The sequence below is a fragment of the Phyllostomus discolor genome, chromosome 8, assembly GCF_004126475.2.
Source record: "Phyllostomus discolor isolate MPI-MPIP mPhyDis1 chromosome 8, mPhyDis1.pri.v3, whole genome shotgun sequence".
Classification (NCBI taxonomy): domain Eukaryota; kingdom Metazoa; phylum Chordata; class Mammalia; order Chiroptera; family Phyllostomidae; genus Phyllostomus; species Phyllostomus discolor.
In genome coordinates, this window is record NC_040910.2 from 1,837,850 (window position 1) to 1,854,255 (window position 16,406).

The following is a 16,406-nucleotide window of genomic DNA, read 5'->3' on the forward strand; positions in this document are numbered from 1 at the left end:
CCTCCACCACGGCACACAGTGAGCGCCCCGCAGCGAGCCACCCGCCCTGCCCCCACTGCCGTCCCCCGAGAGAGAAGCGGCTTCACAGGGTGCCGCTGCCGGCTCAGGCCTGCTCCCCACTAGGGCCACAGCTCAGGCCTGCGCCCTGACCGGGAGCCTGGGGCGTGTTCACGGCTGCATCCCGACCAAAGGTGGAACTTTGAAAAATCAAGGCCCCATTCATGAAGAACGGAGCAGAGAAACTTTTAAAGGATTGAGTGCTAACAAATCCTTTCTCTGTGGCCTTTGTGACACGTCCAGGGACGTCTGGGCACACCTGTGTGCAGTGCTGACTTCACGTGGCCAGCCGGGTGCAGGGGGTGGGGCAGGGCCCGCAGGTAACACCGAAAGGCACCCAGCGAGCCTGCTTTCACCTCAGGGGTCTGTGCCGCCTTCCTCCCCCACCCGGGAGTCAGGCTCGGGGACACGACCCTGGGCCCAGAGCCAGGACTGAACAGGACAAGGGAACCTCGGACGCCCCCTGGCTGCCGGTGCTCACCGGGCTGTTGAGGACCATCAGGCACTGGTCGAAGTGGTGGTGCTCCAGGGTGGAGTGGCAGTACAGCTGGGCCAGCGGGTGCTCACTCCTGTGGGGACCGGGGCCGGGAGAGTAGGGGGCTCAGAGAACAGGGCCAAGCCCCTCCATGGGCCAGCTCCCCAACTCCTCCTCCTCCTCCTCCTCCTTGCCGGTCAGCTAAACAAGGGGCTCCTTCACAGACACAGGGCAGGCTGCTGCAGGTGGGGGCGTCCCAGCCTCTGCTGCTGAGACTCCCTCGACACTTAAGCAGGTACTGGCCGCTCCACGGGGCGCAGAGGTGCACTGGCCCTTGCAGCTCGCACCGGCCCTGCAGGGCAGGGCGCTGCTGCCTCAGTTCCCCCGACCGATCCGGGGAGGCGAGGTGCAGAGAGACTTGAGCCCCGGCCGAGGCCGCACCGGGGCCCGTGGGAGGGAGGGTGTGAACCCAAGTCAGACGCAGAGCCTGGAGCCCCAGGCCCACCACGACCAAACGAAACCGCCGCCTCCCGAGTGCTTGCCGGGCGCCAGCGTCCAGCCACGCCCCGCCTGCTGCGTCAGGAAAAGCACTGCCTTTCCAAGCTGGCCTGCACTCTTTTCCACGAAACACTGACGTTCGACCTCACGCGAAACTGTTAGCAACTGTCCCATGAAGTAAGATTCTCAACGTAAATGTGCTTCACTTCAGGCCAGAAGCGTTACCGACCCCGTGCCAGACCCACACGATTCTTTCCCTTTGCCTTAAACACAGCCAGCGCGTGTGGCGGGGTCTCGGCTGGCTGAGAGGTGGCACCGGGCGTCACAGGTGTGGCCTCTGCTCTGAGGAAGCACCCCCCTCACCCCCCTCACCCCCCTCACCCCCCCGGCCCGGCCGCCTCACCGCTGGATGTAGGCGTTGTTCACGCCGCGGTGGTCCAGGTCGTGGCTGAGCGCGGCGATCAGCAGGGCCAGCACCTCCAGGTCCGACAGCTTGCTCTGCGCGGCCGACGTGGGCCAGGAGAGACAGAGGGGGGACGGTCAGGGGCCGGGCCGCCTCTGTCCGGTCTCGTGGGTTTGTCTCCGGGCCGCACACGCGGGCCGCGTCCCCGTCACGGGGGAGCGTGCGGGCGCCCTGCCCCCTGCGGGGAGCGGCTGCGCTGCGTCTTCAGAACGGGGCGACGGCAAACGCCACATGTCGACAGGAAAGGCTGCGAGGCCTCTGCCGCTCACCTGCCCGCCCCAGAGAACGCCCCTCGTTCCTGATGACCCACGCGCGTACCGGAGCAGTCGGGGTGAACTGGGGATGGCCGTCCCCTCTCCGACCTCGTGCTCCCTGCAGCCCGGGCTCTCCCCCCACCCCGGGGCTGAGCCCGGAGGCTCACCCACAGTGCGGCTGCCCAGCAAACGGCACACCGGAGGGAGCCGGGGTGAGCCTCTGGCTTTAAAACTGCTCAGTATAGTCCAGAGCCAATCACAGACTTGTTCTGGCGGGGGGGTGGCTGCCATTTGTGTGGTCCACACTCCTGTTCTTCTGAGCGAGAAAATGCACGTGGAGGTTCTCAGCTCCACCACCCTGTGGGAGTTCTCAGCGCTCTGAATAGTGTATTCGCAGCACACACGGAACCAGCGTGTGTTTCTCTGCACAGAAGCCAGGATGGCTTTCAGGGGTTTGATCCCCGTGACCTCGCCAGGCCCCGGCGTGAGGGCAGCCTGTGTCTTATAGATGTGGGCTCTGGTCCCCGCCGCTAACTGAGCCCCCGATGGAGGCAGAGGCAGAGGCAGAGGCAGAGGAGGAGTTTTAGAATTCAGTAATTTAAAAAATCATGGAAGCTCCGAATTTTAAAAAAGTATGTGATCAGGGTTGCTGGTTCAATTCCCAGTCAGGGGGCACAGGCCCGGATTGCGGGCCAGGTCCCCAGTAGGGGGCGTGCGAGAGGCAACCACACACTGATGTTTCTCTCTCCCTTCCTCTCTCTTTCAAAATAAATAAATAAAAATAAAAATAAATGACGTGATGGATGCCTGGAACCGTTCACTTAGAATGACCTGAGGGTCCCCACTGAAGGTCAAACCCAAGGCCAGGCTGTGCGTACTGTGTGGCCTGGGAGGGGGCGAACCGCCCGAATGTGTTCTGCTGCGGTCTCCCTCGTGAGCAGGGGCCGGCCCCCGCGCTTGTGAAGCCAGCGGGCTGCCGCCGGAGAGACGCCGCAGCCCAGAGCCCCGGCGTGCCCACGGGGCCAGGCCCAGGCCTGCGGGGTTCTGAGGAGTTCTCCTGTGGAGCAGGTTGGACGTGACCCTGAGACGTGGGATACTTTTTGTTACACCGTGGCGTCTTCCCCTGAAGGAAGTATTTCTTTGCCCGAGCACCATCTAAATTGCACGTGAGGTTGTTTACGGACTATGCGAACACGCTGTGTGCACGAGAGCTGAAAGAAAGGTAGCCACTAAGTGTCCTGCCGTCCCGCCTCCTTTCCCTGAAGTGTCACTGGTTCTGTGACTGGCCGTCAGTGTCCCTCTCCACCGTCCCCGGGGCACGCCAAACAAACTGGGGGGGGGGGGGCGGGATGTGCTATGCATTTCACTGGCGACACCACAGAGAGAGCCCCGGCCGCGCACGCGCCCCGGAGTACCTGGATTCTGCCCGCCGTCAGGGCGGCGAACATGCACTGAGCCGTGTTGAAGGCGTGCCTCCAGTTGTGGTAGGCGACATTCTTCCGGTAGTTCTTCTTCACGCTTAAAATCCACCTGCAGAGGACCTGCGGGGGAGGGGGGAGCACACGGGGTCAGGAGGGCCGCTCACGGCCGCCGCCACACAACCGAGTCGCGCTGTCGCAGGCGCTGCACGCAGGAGGTGTGCACGTCGAGCCCTCCGACTCCCGACTCTGGGGCGGGCATGAGATTCCACCGATTAGACCCGTTCGCGGACGAGGACGCTGGCACGCGGAGAAGGAACGCACTCGGGGGCCTGTGGCTCCTCCTAAGGGTCAGGCTGAGATCCCCTTGGACAGCCCGACTCTGGGTCAGCCTGCCCTCCCCCACCAGTGGCTGAGCTGGAGGTGAAACACCAGACGGCTCTAAGAAAGGTGTGGGGGCGTGGGGGGGGCACCCTCGAGCCTTTTGAAAGATACTATGTCCGAGTGTCACCGTGAGGAGAGTCCACGTGGGGAACCCCACGTGCACGGACTCCCTCTCAGGGAAAGAGACGTGCGAGCAGCCGCCGACATCACCCTCGGGCTCCGGCTGTTTGTCTGCGGAGGTGTTTGGGGAGGGCTCGGGGCCTGGGGGGGGGCGGCAAGGGGGAGGGCGCCGGTCCGAAGGGGAGCTCCCAGCCCTGACGCAGGAGTGGCCTCTCCACGCCCTTCAAACTGTGCTTAAACGTCCAGGCAGGGCCACTGCCCGGGTACCAAGAAGTAACTTAAGAAACACTATATGCAGGATAAAGCCCCGAGGTCCATGGGGAGCAAACATGAGAGATGGAACGAAAGAAGGACAGACTGCGGAGAGAATCTCAGATGCTGGGGGAGCCCCCTTCCGAGTGGGGTGCATGTTCCCTGGAACCCCAGGGACCTCGGCCCCTCAGCGCGGCTCTGCGGGCTGTCCGCCTCCAAGCTGCCTCCTCTCCGCCCCGCACGCCCTGCGCACCGGGGGTCTGTGCCACAGGCAGGTGCCTGTCCCTTCACACGTCACTGGAGACGCTCCAGACCCAGAGGGCAGGGCCCCGGGACCGGAGGGCGTGCTCGGGGGAGGGGGAGGGGGCCGCGTCACTAGCTCCCGCTGAGCGCCCGCTGCAGACCTAGGTCCGGGAAGCCGTGGGGCTCCCTGGGGGGACGCAAACTGCTCGTGGGGGGTCCGGCGGCGAGGGGGCGCCTGTGTGCCCTCCCCCCCCCCCCAGGCCTCTCTGTGCCCGCACTGTGACGCGCGTCCCAGGGGACGCTGGCACTGGCCGTGTCAGTGAACTTGCATTTCATGAATTAGCAGACTGCTCAACGGGGGAGGCCCTCACGCCTTTTAAGCTCCTGAGAGGAATCTGTGCAAGAGACACTCCAGCGGTCCTCTGCCTCCCCGCCTCAGGGCGAGCACGCCCCCCCCCCACACACACACACATGCGCACGTGGCCATCCCGCAGCACTCCAAACGTGGATTGCTTTCTGCCGGTCTGACTGAAATCGGTACAACTGTGACTCGTTCACACCAGCCAGCCGTGGTCGTGGTGGTGGTGGTGGTCGTTTCTTTATTTGACAGTCTACTCGGGAAAGGAGCTCAGTGCCCCACTCAGCAGCCAGGTGTTGCGTGTTTTAGAACCTTCTGCAGCCCACCGGCTGAAAACCGCTGGAGCAGACCGTCGACTGACCAGAACACCCAACGTCGAAGGTGAACCAGCGGCCTCCCGTCCTCAGACGGCACCTGCCCCTCTCCCACACCCGCGGGTGCCGTCCGCACAGGCTGTGCTCCGGTCCCGCCACCTCCCAGGGGCCGATGGGGTCATCCACGATGGCATTCAAGTCGATGCCAAAGCTCGCTCAGCTCTGGTCCTCCCTGCTCGGGGTCATCATGACCTGGTCCGTCCCCTTCCTGCTGCAGCTCCCTGCCGGCGCCGCTGTTCCCCGGACAGAACCCGGGCCCTCCGAGCAGCTCACAGGGTCCGCACGCCCTGCTTCTCGCGGTGCTCCCCGGCGCCTCCCCACCGGCCCCTCCCCCGCACGGTGCCCCGCCCCCTCCTGCCCTCACACGCCCCGCCCCCACCGTTGGCAGCCCTCTCTCCTGGTCCTCCACCTGGTGCTGGGTGCACGTCCTCACGATGGCTGGCGATTTGTCTTCAACGTTCTCTGGAACTCGTCAGGTGACAGGCATCAACCCTGAGACTCACCCTCCGTGTTTCACGCTAGCACCCAAGACCGATTCTCTTACACACGCGTGCACACACAACACACGTGTACACGACATACCTGCCCGTACATGATGGCACACGACACCCCCCCGCACAAGGCACACAAGTGCCCACGACCTACTGGCATGTGTGTGGCACGTGGCACACAGACCCCACACGTGCACACACATGTTCACACATGACACACACACACGCCTGAAGGACTTCGCCGCGGCCCCACCTCGTGCTTCATCTGGAAGCTCTGCACCAGGCCGAGGTCGGTGAACATGCGGATGGTGCACAGCGCCGTCTCCAGGTCCGACAGCTCGAAGTCGCTGAAGCCGAAGTCAGTGATCCTCAGGGTCCGGGCGGAGGGCACCACGGCGGCCTGGGGGGAGGGGAGCAGACAGTGAGGACGCTGCCGGTCGGCGGGCCGCGGGGTCACAGCGCCCCCTGCCGGGCTCTGGGGAACAGCACGTGGGGTTCACTCTCCTCTCCAACGCCACACCGGGGACGCGCCCTTCGGCCCCCGGAGGCAGCGGGGGAGAGCAGCGGCTGCCGGGAGCTGAGCCTAGAGCAGGGCGCCGGACCGAGGCCTCACGCAGATATAACTACTGCCGCCTCGTCGCCCAGGACGGTCCCACTGCGGGGGCTGCGCGTCCCGTGGGGAGCAGGACAGTGAGACACTAGCCTTTCACGTTTAATTCTCAGGCGGCCGTTTTCCGGGCGCTCACCCCTGAGCACAGGGGTTCGCTCCTCCTCCTCCTGGGGGCGGAGCAGAGGCGGCCCGCTGCTCCCGGCACTCACCCAGGGCGCCTCCTTGGGGAGGCCCCAGAGGGGTCTTGGGAAGCCCGCTTTGCTTCTCAGAGGGGAATCTGCTTCTTTTCTTTTAAAGATTTTATTTATTTATTTTAGAGAGGGAAGGGAGGGAGAAAGAGAGAGAGAGAGAGAGAAACATCAGTGTGCGGTTGCTGGGGGTCATGGCCTGCAACCCAGGCATGTGCCCTGGCTGGGAATCGAACCTGTGACACTTTGGTTCACAGCCCGTGCTCAATCCACTGAGCTACACCAGCCAGGGCTGGGAATCTGCTTTTAATGGCCGACCTCGGTGCGGATTTGCTAGTTACTACACTGTGGTCCATGCCAGCAGCTTCGTCGACACACCTTGCCCTTCTGCATCCGTGTCCCTGCGCACCGCCGGCTCCTCCCGTGAGGCACCTGCTCTCCGAGGGGGGGGGCCCTGTGAGGCGCAGCTGCCACCCACCCACTGGAGGGCCAGGTGCCCCCAGAGCCGACCCGGCCGGGGAAGCCTGTTCAAGTGCGCACAGGTTGCCTGCTGTGACCGAGTAACTTCCCGCCTTCCTGCGAACTGCCTGGGAGCTCCAGGCAGGCCGTACGGGGGCACATCTCGGGGTCCCCTGGGACTGCCAGTGGGTGCGTTCGAAGTGTGTCAGCATGAACACTTATTAAGTGAACGAGAGAACAAAGTCTCGGTCCCCTCCCGTGATTTGAGCCCTAGGTTCCGGTGCTAAGGACCCGAACCCCCTCCCCGCACCCCCCCCCCCAGGACGGCAAAGCCCTCGGCCCGGGCTGGGGAGCCGGCAGACTCGGCGCGTGCCTCCCAATCACCCTAGTTTGGTACGGTCACTGAAAATCACCACGTGTGCTGTGTCGTTTAAGAGTCGGGGGAGTTTAAAAGATAATGGATTTCGGTTTCTCCTGAAAAGTCAGGCCACGCTGGGCCCCAGCTCCCACGGAGCAGCACCCGGCACGCCGGCCCTGCAGACAGCAGAGCTGGGGGGCGTCTCGCCCGGAATTCCTGCGGGGACAGGGTGGGGCACGCCCCCACCCCCACCCTGGGCCGCCCCACCCCCACCCCCACCCCCACCCCCACCCCCACCCCGGGCCTCCGGCCCCAGCAGCACTTCAGCCGGAGGGGCGGAGCACCACCTGCTGGAAAGAGGCTTCCGCCTGGGGCGGGGGGGGGGGGGGGGGGGGGGTGTCAATCATCCGGACCAGCTCTGCTCCCTCGGAGGCTTTTCCCTCGACTCCCCGCCCCCCCCGGGCCCCGCCCCCCATCCTTGGGTGCCCTGTGCACACCGGGGGCCTCACTGCTCCGCTCTGCCTCCATCTTTACTGGGGGGGGGGGGTGAAAGGTCAGACAACAAAGTCTTGCGGAGCGGCCTCGAGCCCCCCGCTCGCCGGACCTCCGCCCCTCCGGCACAGACCCCGCCGTGCTCCAACTCCGCGGGAGGGCCGCCCCCACCCCACTCCGAACTCCGGCGGTCCCCAGGCCCAGCCTTCCCGAGGAAACAGGGAACGCGCCTTGTGCTAAGCCGGTTCTGCGGGCTAACGCGCAGGCCGCCGTGGGGAGGCGGATGCGGATTTGGGGGCTTAAAGGGCCTCCTTGTGTACGGCAGCCCCCCGCTTCCCCCCATCAGAGCGGGGCTCAGCGCGGACGTGAGGAGGCGGGGCAGCCGCCCTCGAACTCGCAGCGGAGCGCAGCCGTCCCCTCCGGCGCACCGCACCCGGCAGCCAGCACGTGGTCCTCCCTTAGGGCGGCGGCGTTCCCTCAGCGGGAAGTCTTCCGTCTTCCCCTCCGCAGAGGGCGGTCCCCGCGCTGCAGGGCCCGAGGCCGGCGCAGCTGGGGCCTGTCCGCACCGACGCCGGCTCCAGCCCCGCTCTCCGGAGTGCCGGCGCCTCTCCTTCTGCAGGCTGGGCCACACCACGGCCCACCATGCCACACCACGGCCCGGCCTTCCTGGGCTGACCGCGTGGGGACAGCAAGCGTGTCCGTCCAGAGCCCTGTGGTGGGGGACGCAGAGGTCCAGCATTCCGGGGACCCCTGACCCACAGACCGGGAGAAAGTCCCAGGTCACTTAAAGCTGTCCGACCATCACGAGGGGTCCGATCTCCGTCCGCCTGGAACGGGCTTGGGGAGGCGGCTCTGAACGCCGGTGTGTGACTCGAGAGTCTGCGTTTCACTGACGGCAGGGCCTACGGCTCGCCCGGGCTCGGTCTGTGCGCACGACTGTGGGTTTGCTCTCCTGCTTCCTAGGACGGCGGCGGCTCGATGTGCCAGAGCCTGCAGAGGGAGAGTCCGACTCCGGTTTTCTTCGGGGGACCGTGTGACGCGCTGTGCAAGGTGTCAACGAGGAGCAGAAACAGCGGGCTTCGGCGGCCCCATGAGGCCGTAAGGGGCTGTGACCGCCCTGATGCCGAGGCCACAGGGGCTGCGGCCCGCAGACGACACGGCTGAGTGAGGACGCGGTCTGGAGCTGGGAGTCGGGGTCCGGGTCCGGGTCCGGGTCACCAGACTCGGAAGGCCGGATACGCACCACGCGCCCTGGGTGGAGGGTGCGGTCCAGGGGGGAAGCTGGGTGTGCACAACCTCGCCTGGTTTCCGAGTTCCCCGGCCAACACCGGAGCGAGCCGGCCGCCCCCGCGTCTCTGCAGGAGATTCCCCGTTGAAGGCGCCTGTCCGTCCGTGACTCTGTCCTGATGCCTGGCCCTCTCCAGCGTCTGTCCCTGCAGACGCTCGGACAGCAGCCAGCAGCAGCTCTGCAGGCGAGACCCGCTGAGGGGGCCGCGGCCACCCGTGGGTGGGGATGGGGGTGGTGACGGGAGCCGTGCTCGGTTATACAAACACCTCCATGTCCCAGCGATCCTCACCCGGACCAGCTGTCCCCAGCGGCAGCTGGCTGGGAGGCGCTAGTGCGGCAAAACCCCGATCGGCTCCCGCACCTGCGTCTCGGCGACATCTGCCGTCGCAGAAGGAGGGTCTGGGAGTGAGGCCAGGGGATGCCTGCTGTCGGGATCTGGTCGTCCCCACGTCCACCGACTCTGTCGCCAGGCAACGCGGCCGCCTCTCTCCCCTTCCCCGCACCTGGAAGACCAGGAGGCGGGGTGGGATGGTCTCCAAGGTGCAGTGTCCTGAGCTCGGGGCCCAGTCACCTCCGTGTCCACAGGGCCCCGGGCTCGCTCACGGCCTTCCCGGTCTGGCCCCACATGGCCACCGTGCCGGCGACCTTCCGGGACAGGCCCGAGCTCCGTCTCAGACGCCCTCGGCCTCTACGGTGCACGGGTGGGCGCGGCCGAGTCGCCGCGGCGTGCAGAGAGGGCGTGCGTGGTTCTCGGCCACACGGCGCTCTCTCCCGGGGACGAGTCCGCAGTCTGAGGGCGCTGGGTACGCAGGTCAGAGGGTCGGCTCTTCCTCGTTATTCCTGCTCAGCCTTCTTCGCGGACAGTGTGGTGGTCGGTAGAGACCTTCCCCACAAGTGAGGGGCTGTGCTCACCAGGACACACACCAGGGGCCCCACGCTAGCGCCGGCTGGGGCATCCGAGGCCTCTGCCCGCCCCACCCGGGCCCGACCCGGGGGGCAGGGGAGCAGGACGCCCCAGGAAGCCCATTGCCTGTGTGGCCAACTTCTCCCCCTCTCGCTCTGCTGACACAAAGCCCTTCCACCGTGGCGTCTTGATGGGCTTCCAGACGAGATTAAAGGAGTCGAGGCAGAAGCCGCAGGGACGGAACGGAGTTGGCCCGACCCCGTGACAAAGCTGAACTCTAGCACGTTTTTATGGACTGCGCTCCTAACGAGAGAGGAAGGCGGGGGAGGCAAGGAGCCGATCAGCGACGCGGTCACCTATAGTACATAAACGTTTATTACGCTCTGATAGCTTCCCAAGCACCATAGCCAGGTCAGCTGGGCGCTGTATCTCTGTCCCAATGACTCGTGACCGAGGACCGTTGGAACGCGCGTGGCAGAGTGCCCAGCTCCAGGCCCTGCGTGTGCGGCGCCCAGTGTGAAGCCGAGACTCGACCAGATGTACAACAGGAAGCTCCATAAACTCAAGGGGGAAAAAAAAATAAGGATTCTGAATTTCCTATCAACAAAACTGCTTTTGTGTAACTGGAGAAATTTTCTGGGCTCAGGCATACATATTTAGCATACTTTTTAATTCCCTTAAGAACCAGTTTTTTAAGATAAACGTTAAGAAGACATTTGGTGGCTTTCCCATTTATTTTATGTTTTCAGTCGGGACCGACAACCACACCCGGGACAGAGGTGGCGGTCTGGGTCACGGCCCACGGTGCCGCTCTCCGGGCCACTGGGCGGTCCCGGGGTTTTGTTCGGGACCAGATGGAAAACCGGAGGCGCAATCGACCGCTGGACTGCAACCAATTTAAGTGAATTATTTGACCTACGAGCTATGCAACCCTACATGTCTCAACGCAGCTGCCAGAAACCTATTTTGCAAATGGAACAACAGATGGTTTTGAACAATGGTGCAATACAGCCATTTTCAGTTACTCCAGAGTGTTTTCCCTTGCTAAAATTATACACATAATTGAGAAAATAATTGTCAGAGTTTTCTGAAAGACGATGCTATTTTCAAAGTGAAAAGCAAAGTTTAACAGCCTCGTGATTGGGAGGGGGGTGTTATCTTTAGGGAATGCTCTATGGGCTGGTTTTTATTTATACGAAACAACACACAGCAGGGAGCAAACTGGAGCTTGTTTCAGAGCCGAGCAACCCCACAGCGCCCACTGCACTGAGAAATGCATCCTCCCACGCGGTCCCTTCCCACCCACCGCGGGACTCAGTCCCGGACGTGAGCACCCCGGGAGGGTCCCACAAGGGGCCAGTAAAGCTTGATGGGAAAGACACTTTGAACCCCTCGACCTGCATACATAATTGGGAAAATTCTCACTTCTCCAAACACTATCCAGAACAACACAAATATGGCTGATTCCAAATGAGGCTGACCCCCAGAGGCGCCTGACTTCGGTGGGGGGAAACCATCTCAAGTTCCCGGAACTCCCCTCGGCGGAGGGCTCAGCTTGCAGAGGGCCGAGGATACGGAGTCCTCCCTCCCTGCCTCCGTGCCTCCCTGCCTTCCCAGCTCCCCCCTCTGCCCCCCGCGCTGTGAGACCCTGAGAAGGACAACAGAAACGCTGTCAACCTGGAGCGCATTTCAGAGTGCTAGGGGCACCGACGCTCAGAGTTGCTGCGGATTAAACGTGCTTCCTTGACACACACGGAGAACCTCGACCGTGCTCCGTGCACGCAGCTGTTCTCCTCGTGACCCCTGAACTCACGTCCTGGCCGCAGGGACGGCCCTCCCGGCCGCTTGGGCCCCTTCCCGCCTGGCACTGGGCTCCCCACCTCAGCCCCAGAGCGCCTGCGTTGGCGGCTGTGCTTGCGAGCAGGACACTCATGAGCACGAGCACAAACCAAACCCAAACAAACAGAAAAAACTTCCCAGGATTCAGCCGACACCCTTCGTAGCTCCTCCTCCTCCTCCCTCTTTTACACAAAACTTGTTTCTAAAAAATAGTCTGTCCTCATTTCCTCCGTCCCCTCGTCTCCTCCTGTGTGCGCTGCCTGAAGCTGCCTTCTCAGCACCCAGCTCGTCACCATCACCGGTGTGCAGCCTCGTCTCAGTCCTCCCGTCTGTCACCCGTCCTGCCCCTCGGGGACGCCCTCCCCTCGGAGCTGCCTCTACTGCCGCCCTCCGCGGGGTCCCCCCCCCACCCCACCCTTGTTTTTCTGCCCCGTCTCTCAGCTCTTCCCGGCCCTGCTCCTCCGTCTCCCCCGCTGTCTCTGTGCTCTCTCCCAGCGGCTGCCCTGCTGTGACTTTCTGGCCATGGGACCCCCCGCACCCCCAAACCCCAGGACTGCCTCCCAGAGCACCACCTCCAGGTCGGAGCGCCCGCCCTCCCTGCCCCAGCCTGTCCCTCTGATGGCCAGTGTCCATCTGGTCGGCCCCACCCACCATGTCCCACATACAGCAGACCAGCTGGCCCTCCTCCCTGACGTCCCCCCTCTGGTTGTCGGGCCACCATCCTCCTCCTCGTCCAGCACACCTTCCTCCTCCTCGGTCCCTGACAGGTGGGGCCGTGCGTGGGCCCTGGGGGGGGACTGTGTGGTGTGTGGACCCCCACTTCCCGCCACGGGCACCTGCAGCGGTCACCGGCTCCCGTGGCCTCCACAGCGCACAGTGCGCACGAGAAGACGTGGGGAGGGCTCCGCGGGCACGCGTGTGTCGGTCGGTGCTCTCAGCGGTGACAACGACCCGGCCCCGCCCACCGTCCCGTGCAGGACTCTCGTCCCGTGTCACACGGACCCAACTGCGCCGCCGCCTCGGACTCACACTCGGGAGGCCCGCCCTGGCCGTCCAGTGTCCACAACGCCTCAGGTGTCCACGGCATCGACCCTGGCCCCCTCTGTGGGAAGCTACATACAACCAGGGACACGCCACTCCACACCGGCACACCTCTCTCTCTCAGCCCACACGCGAGAACGCGGCGAGAACTCGGGGACTGGCCCGACGGGAACCCCCCTTCAACCACGCTCCTCCAGCCGTGCGGTCAGACACGCCTTAAAGCCACGCGCAGTCCTCAGTGAGATGGAGTGGCTGTCAGCATCGCAACTGCGTGCTCCCGGGGCCGTGACCCCGGCCAGACAACCCCCGGGCCCCGTCCCTGCGGCGACTGGAAACTAAACTAATTTCGGCCTGAGACGGATGTAAAGACGAGAGCAGTTGCTGGGAGAAAGTCCAGCACCGTCTGACGCGTGACAGGTCAATGTCAGCCATTATCCGTGCGTTGCCGGGGCCCGCGGCCCTGCCGGAAAGTGTGTCTGTGCGTGTCCGTCTGCATCTCGGCCCCGCGGGGCCGCGGGCTGCGGGGGCCGTGGCAGCGGAGGCAGACGCCGTGGGAAGGCGCGCCTGCGAGGGAGTGAGGGGGTCGGTGGCTCCCGCGGGGGGAGCGGGCATTACCGCCAAGGACTGCAGCTCCTGCGTCTCCTCCTCGGCCGCCGAGGCGTGGTAGGACAGGACCTGCGGAGAGACGGCACGGTCACCGGTTACCCGGTTACCTGGCGGGGCCCGCCTGCGTGGGGGGTGGTCCCTGCCGAAACAGCTCCCTGGAAGGGGGACCGGACCCCTCAGACCGCCAGGGCTTGCTCGGCCTCCCGCTTGCTTCGTCCCGCAGAGGGAGAGCCCCCGACGCCCTGTCCCCTGTTTGTCGCAGGCGACGACGCTGTAGGCCCCGCGTTCAGGGAAACCCGATGTTGTTGGTGGAACAAACACGTTTGTGAGCCACGCCATTGGCTCACACTTGGCAAAACATGTAGTTTTGATTGTTTTCCCTTAAAACACACCAGTGTTAGTTGCTTGTGCTCGTGGACACACTCAGGACAACCGCACTTGCACAAGCTGGCGTTTCGGTGCTGCTGTCTGGGGGGCGGGGGGGCGGGCGAGCAGAGGCAGTCCTCAGAGGGGCCCTGTGCCCCTGACGCAAAACTGCGGGTGGCACAGAAACGTCACAGGCTCAGGGACCCCTTCCCACGCACGGGACCCCGAGTGAGCAGAGAGGCACGGGCCCAGGGTCCGCCCACAGCCGGCTGAGGACACCCAGACGCAGGGAGCTCACACCCAGTGGGTGTGGGGGGGGCGGTGGGGACCCAGCTTCCCACCCCCTGCTCTGGAGCACGGCCCATCGCCCTCGCGGGGCCGGAGGGTCGGGCTCACCGGCTCTCACGGCCGGACGAGAGGGTCACCGATCCCCGTTTTGGAGAGTGACAGCGGCCCAGGGCTGGGAGAGTGTTTCAGACGCTCTCGGTAACCAGGGCGCTGGCTGGGGTCCAACCGTGGGGCATGCTTTCAGAGCTCATCCCTGAAAGTTCCTTTTTGTCAGGGGCAGCGCAGGGTGACAAAATCGCCCCCAGAGTTTCGGCACCATTGGTGAAAGGTACTTCCGTTTTAGATGTTTGGGGCTCTCCGCACACATACGTGAGTGCATCTGCGTGGGTAAGTGTGTGTGCACACACGCACGCGCATCTGGAACTGAGACGCCCCTGGTTCACGGTGGCACCGGACACCACGGCTAACAGTGTCACGTGTTCCCTTTGGGACGTAAAGTGACCCGTCTCGGTTACTGGTAAATCTCGGCGTGTCGTGCACCCTTCCTAGCCCCTCAGGCTGGGTGTTTGTTTATCAGGGGTCCGAGGAAAAGCCGTGCCCCGCACACCGACTCCAGCGCATCCCAGCGCGGGCAGACACTCACATGCCTTTCCCGCCGACCCACAGAGTGGCACCTGCCCTTCTGGAAGTCTGCTTCCCTAGACGGGGGTCCCTGGAGGGGGCTGCCCCACCTGGGTCCTGCGGGGGGGGGTGCGCTTCCCCACCAGCGGCTCCCTGCCCCCTGCAGGTGGGAATCTCGGGGGGGTGGGGGGCTCGGGAGCAGCGGAGCCCCAGCCTCCGCCCAGTCAGACTTTCGGGAGCCGGCCCCCCCCCCCCCGGCCCATCTGTGCAGCGAGTGTCTGAGAGACAGTGGGGCAGCCAGTCTGGGGGTTCACGCTGTGCCTGACTCGTGTGGACTTGGCTCTCCTCTCCCTCCTTCCGACTCCCCGGGAGCACTCGGGGGTCTGTCTGTGTGACTGCAGCTGTGGGCGAGGTGGCGTGGGGACAGGCGGGCAGTGCCGTCTGTGTGCATGGGTGGCTCGGGTCAAGGCAAGGATCGCGTCCCCCCGAGAACACAGAGGTCAGGCGGGGCCCGCCGGGGGCAGGTTGTGGTTTGGTCCCCTGCCCTGTGACGCGCATCCCGGGGCTGTGCTTCCTTGGCTGCCTGCATGGGGACAGGGGGCCCCGGTCCTGCGGGTCCCCCGACCCCGCGAGGGTGGGTGACAGCAGAGACCCGTGTGTCGTCGGGGCGGCACGGGGGCCCGCGTGTGCGCCGTGGACGCCGGGACGCCCCCGCGGCCGCGCTCACCTCCAGCGTGACCATCTGCTTGGCCATGGCCCGCTCCACGGCCTCGTACATCTGCGTGTTCCGGATGCCCAGGCCGCAGAAGATGACGAACGCCTCCAGGAACTGCTCGTCGTTCCGGTTGAATGGCTTGACCTGGCCCGTGCCCTCCTCCATCTTGTTGGCGAGCTGGCACACGCCTGCAACGACCCACGGGGGGGGGGCACGGGTTACCGGCGTCGGTCACGGTTCCTGTCCACTCTGCCCCCCTGCCCACCCACCCCCCAACGACCGACTTGTACTTTCCTCCGAGGAATGCCCGGCACCTGAGCGCAGGCGAACAAGTCTGCCCCCGTGCAGTGCAAGACAGAGAGGTCGGTGGAACTTGTCTACACGGGGGCTCACCCCTCGGAGCCCTGCACGCAGGTCGCGTGCTCCCAGCCGCCCTGCAGCGCGGTCTCCCTCCAGACTCGATCGTGCGTCTGGGGTCACTGGGGTCCCCACAGACAGTCCGTCCTTCGGGGACTACTTGGGTGTTTGCACCCTGGCCAAGAGGACAGGTTTGACGCACATCAGAACTTGGGGTCACACGGACGGCGTCTCCTTACTGAGAAGCCCGGAGTGAGAACCACGGTGCCGTGCAACACGGAGCACAGAACACGGGCAACTCACGGTGGGCCCTCAGACTCCGGACACGGCCCCCCGCATCCGGGACAATCACGCCTGCTGACGGCTTCTAATGCCGCCGCAAATCCAAAACGGCGCTTTACGTAGCGATCCAAGCAGAGCTGATCCTGAAGCAGAGCTGATCTCTGAAGGAAACCCTCGCCTCCTCCGTCCCGGCCTCTCTTCCTCACGAGTCAAGCACGTCACCCACAGGAGAGGAAGGTGAGGTCGTCACCCACAGGAGAGGAAGGCGGCGTCGACACCATGACTGGTCTTCCCTGGGCCGGCCCTTCTGGGGGACACCCGGCCTGCGGTCCATCCGGGGGCCTCCCACCTCCGGGTAACACCGTGTCCTGTGAGCCCTCCCCTCCTCCGTGTCTGAGTCGATGATAACGGACCCCACCAGCTGCACCCCGGGGGGCAGGCCTGGGCCCGACGCTCCAGGGTGCCGATGGCCTCAGGATGTACGGTGCGGTGGGTGAGGTGGGTGAGGTGGGTGAGGTGGGTGAGGTGGGTGAGGTGGGTGGGACCACCCCGTCTCACAGATGGAGAAACCGAGTCTCGGAAAGGGGAGCTCATTGGCTCCAGGC

General features: G+C 64.8%; 1 protein-coding gene across 4 annotated transcripts in view; it reads right to left on the reverse strand.

Annotated features, from left to right (window-relative positions):
- The window catches only part of PDE5A (phosphodiesterase 5A), a 67,606-nt gene that overhangs the window by 10,266 nt on the left and 40,934 nt on the right, over positions 1–16,406 (reverse strand). For all 4 annotated transcript variants that reach the window (XM_036031773.1, XM_028520709.2, XM_036031775.1 and 1 more), the window contains exons 10-15: positions 15,175–15,350; positions 13,182–13,241; positions 5,641–5,787; positions 3,163–3,288; positions 1,434–1,528; positions 539–626 (exon numbers count right to left, since the gene is read on the reverse strand). In XM_036031773.1, coding sequence (XP_035887666.1) covers positions 539–626; positions 1,434–1,528; positions 3,163–3,288; positions 5,641–5,787; positions 13,182–13,241; positions 15,175–15,350 — 692 coding nt within the window. The remainder of the gene's footprint in view (positions 1–538; positions 627–1,433; positions 1,529–3,162; positions 3,289–5,640; positions 5,788–13,181; positions 13,242–15,174; positions 15,351–16,406) is intronic.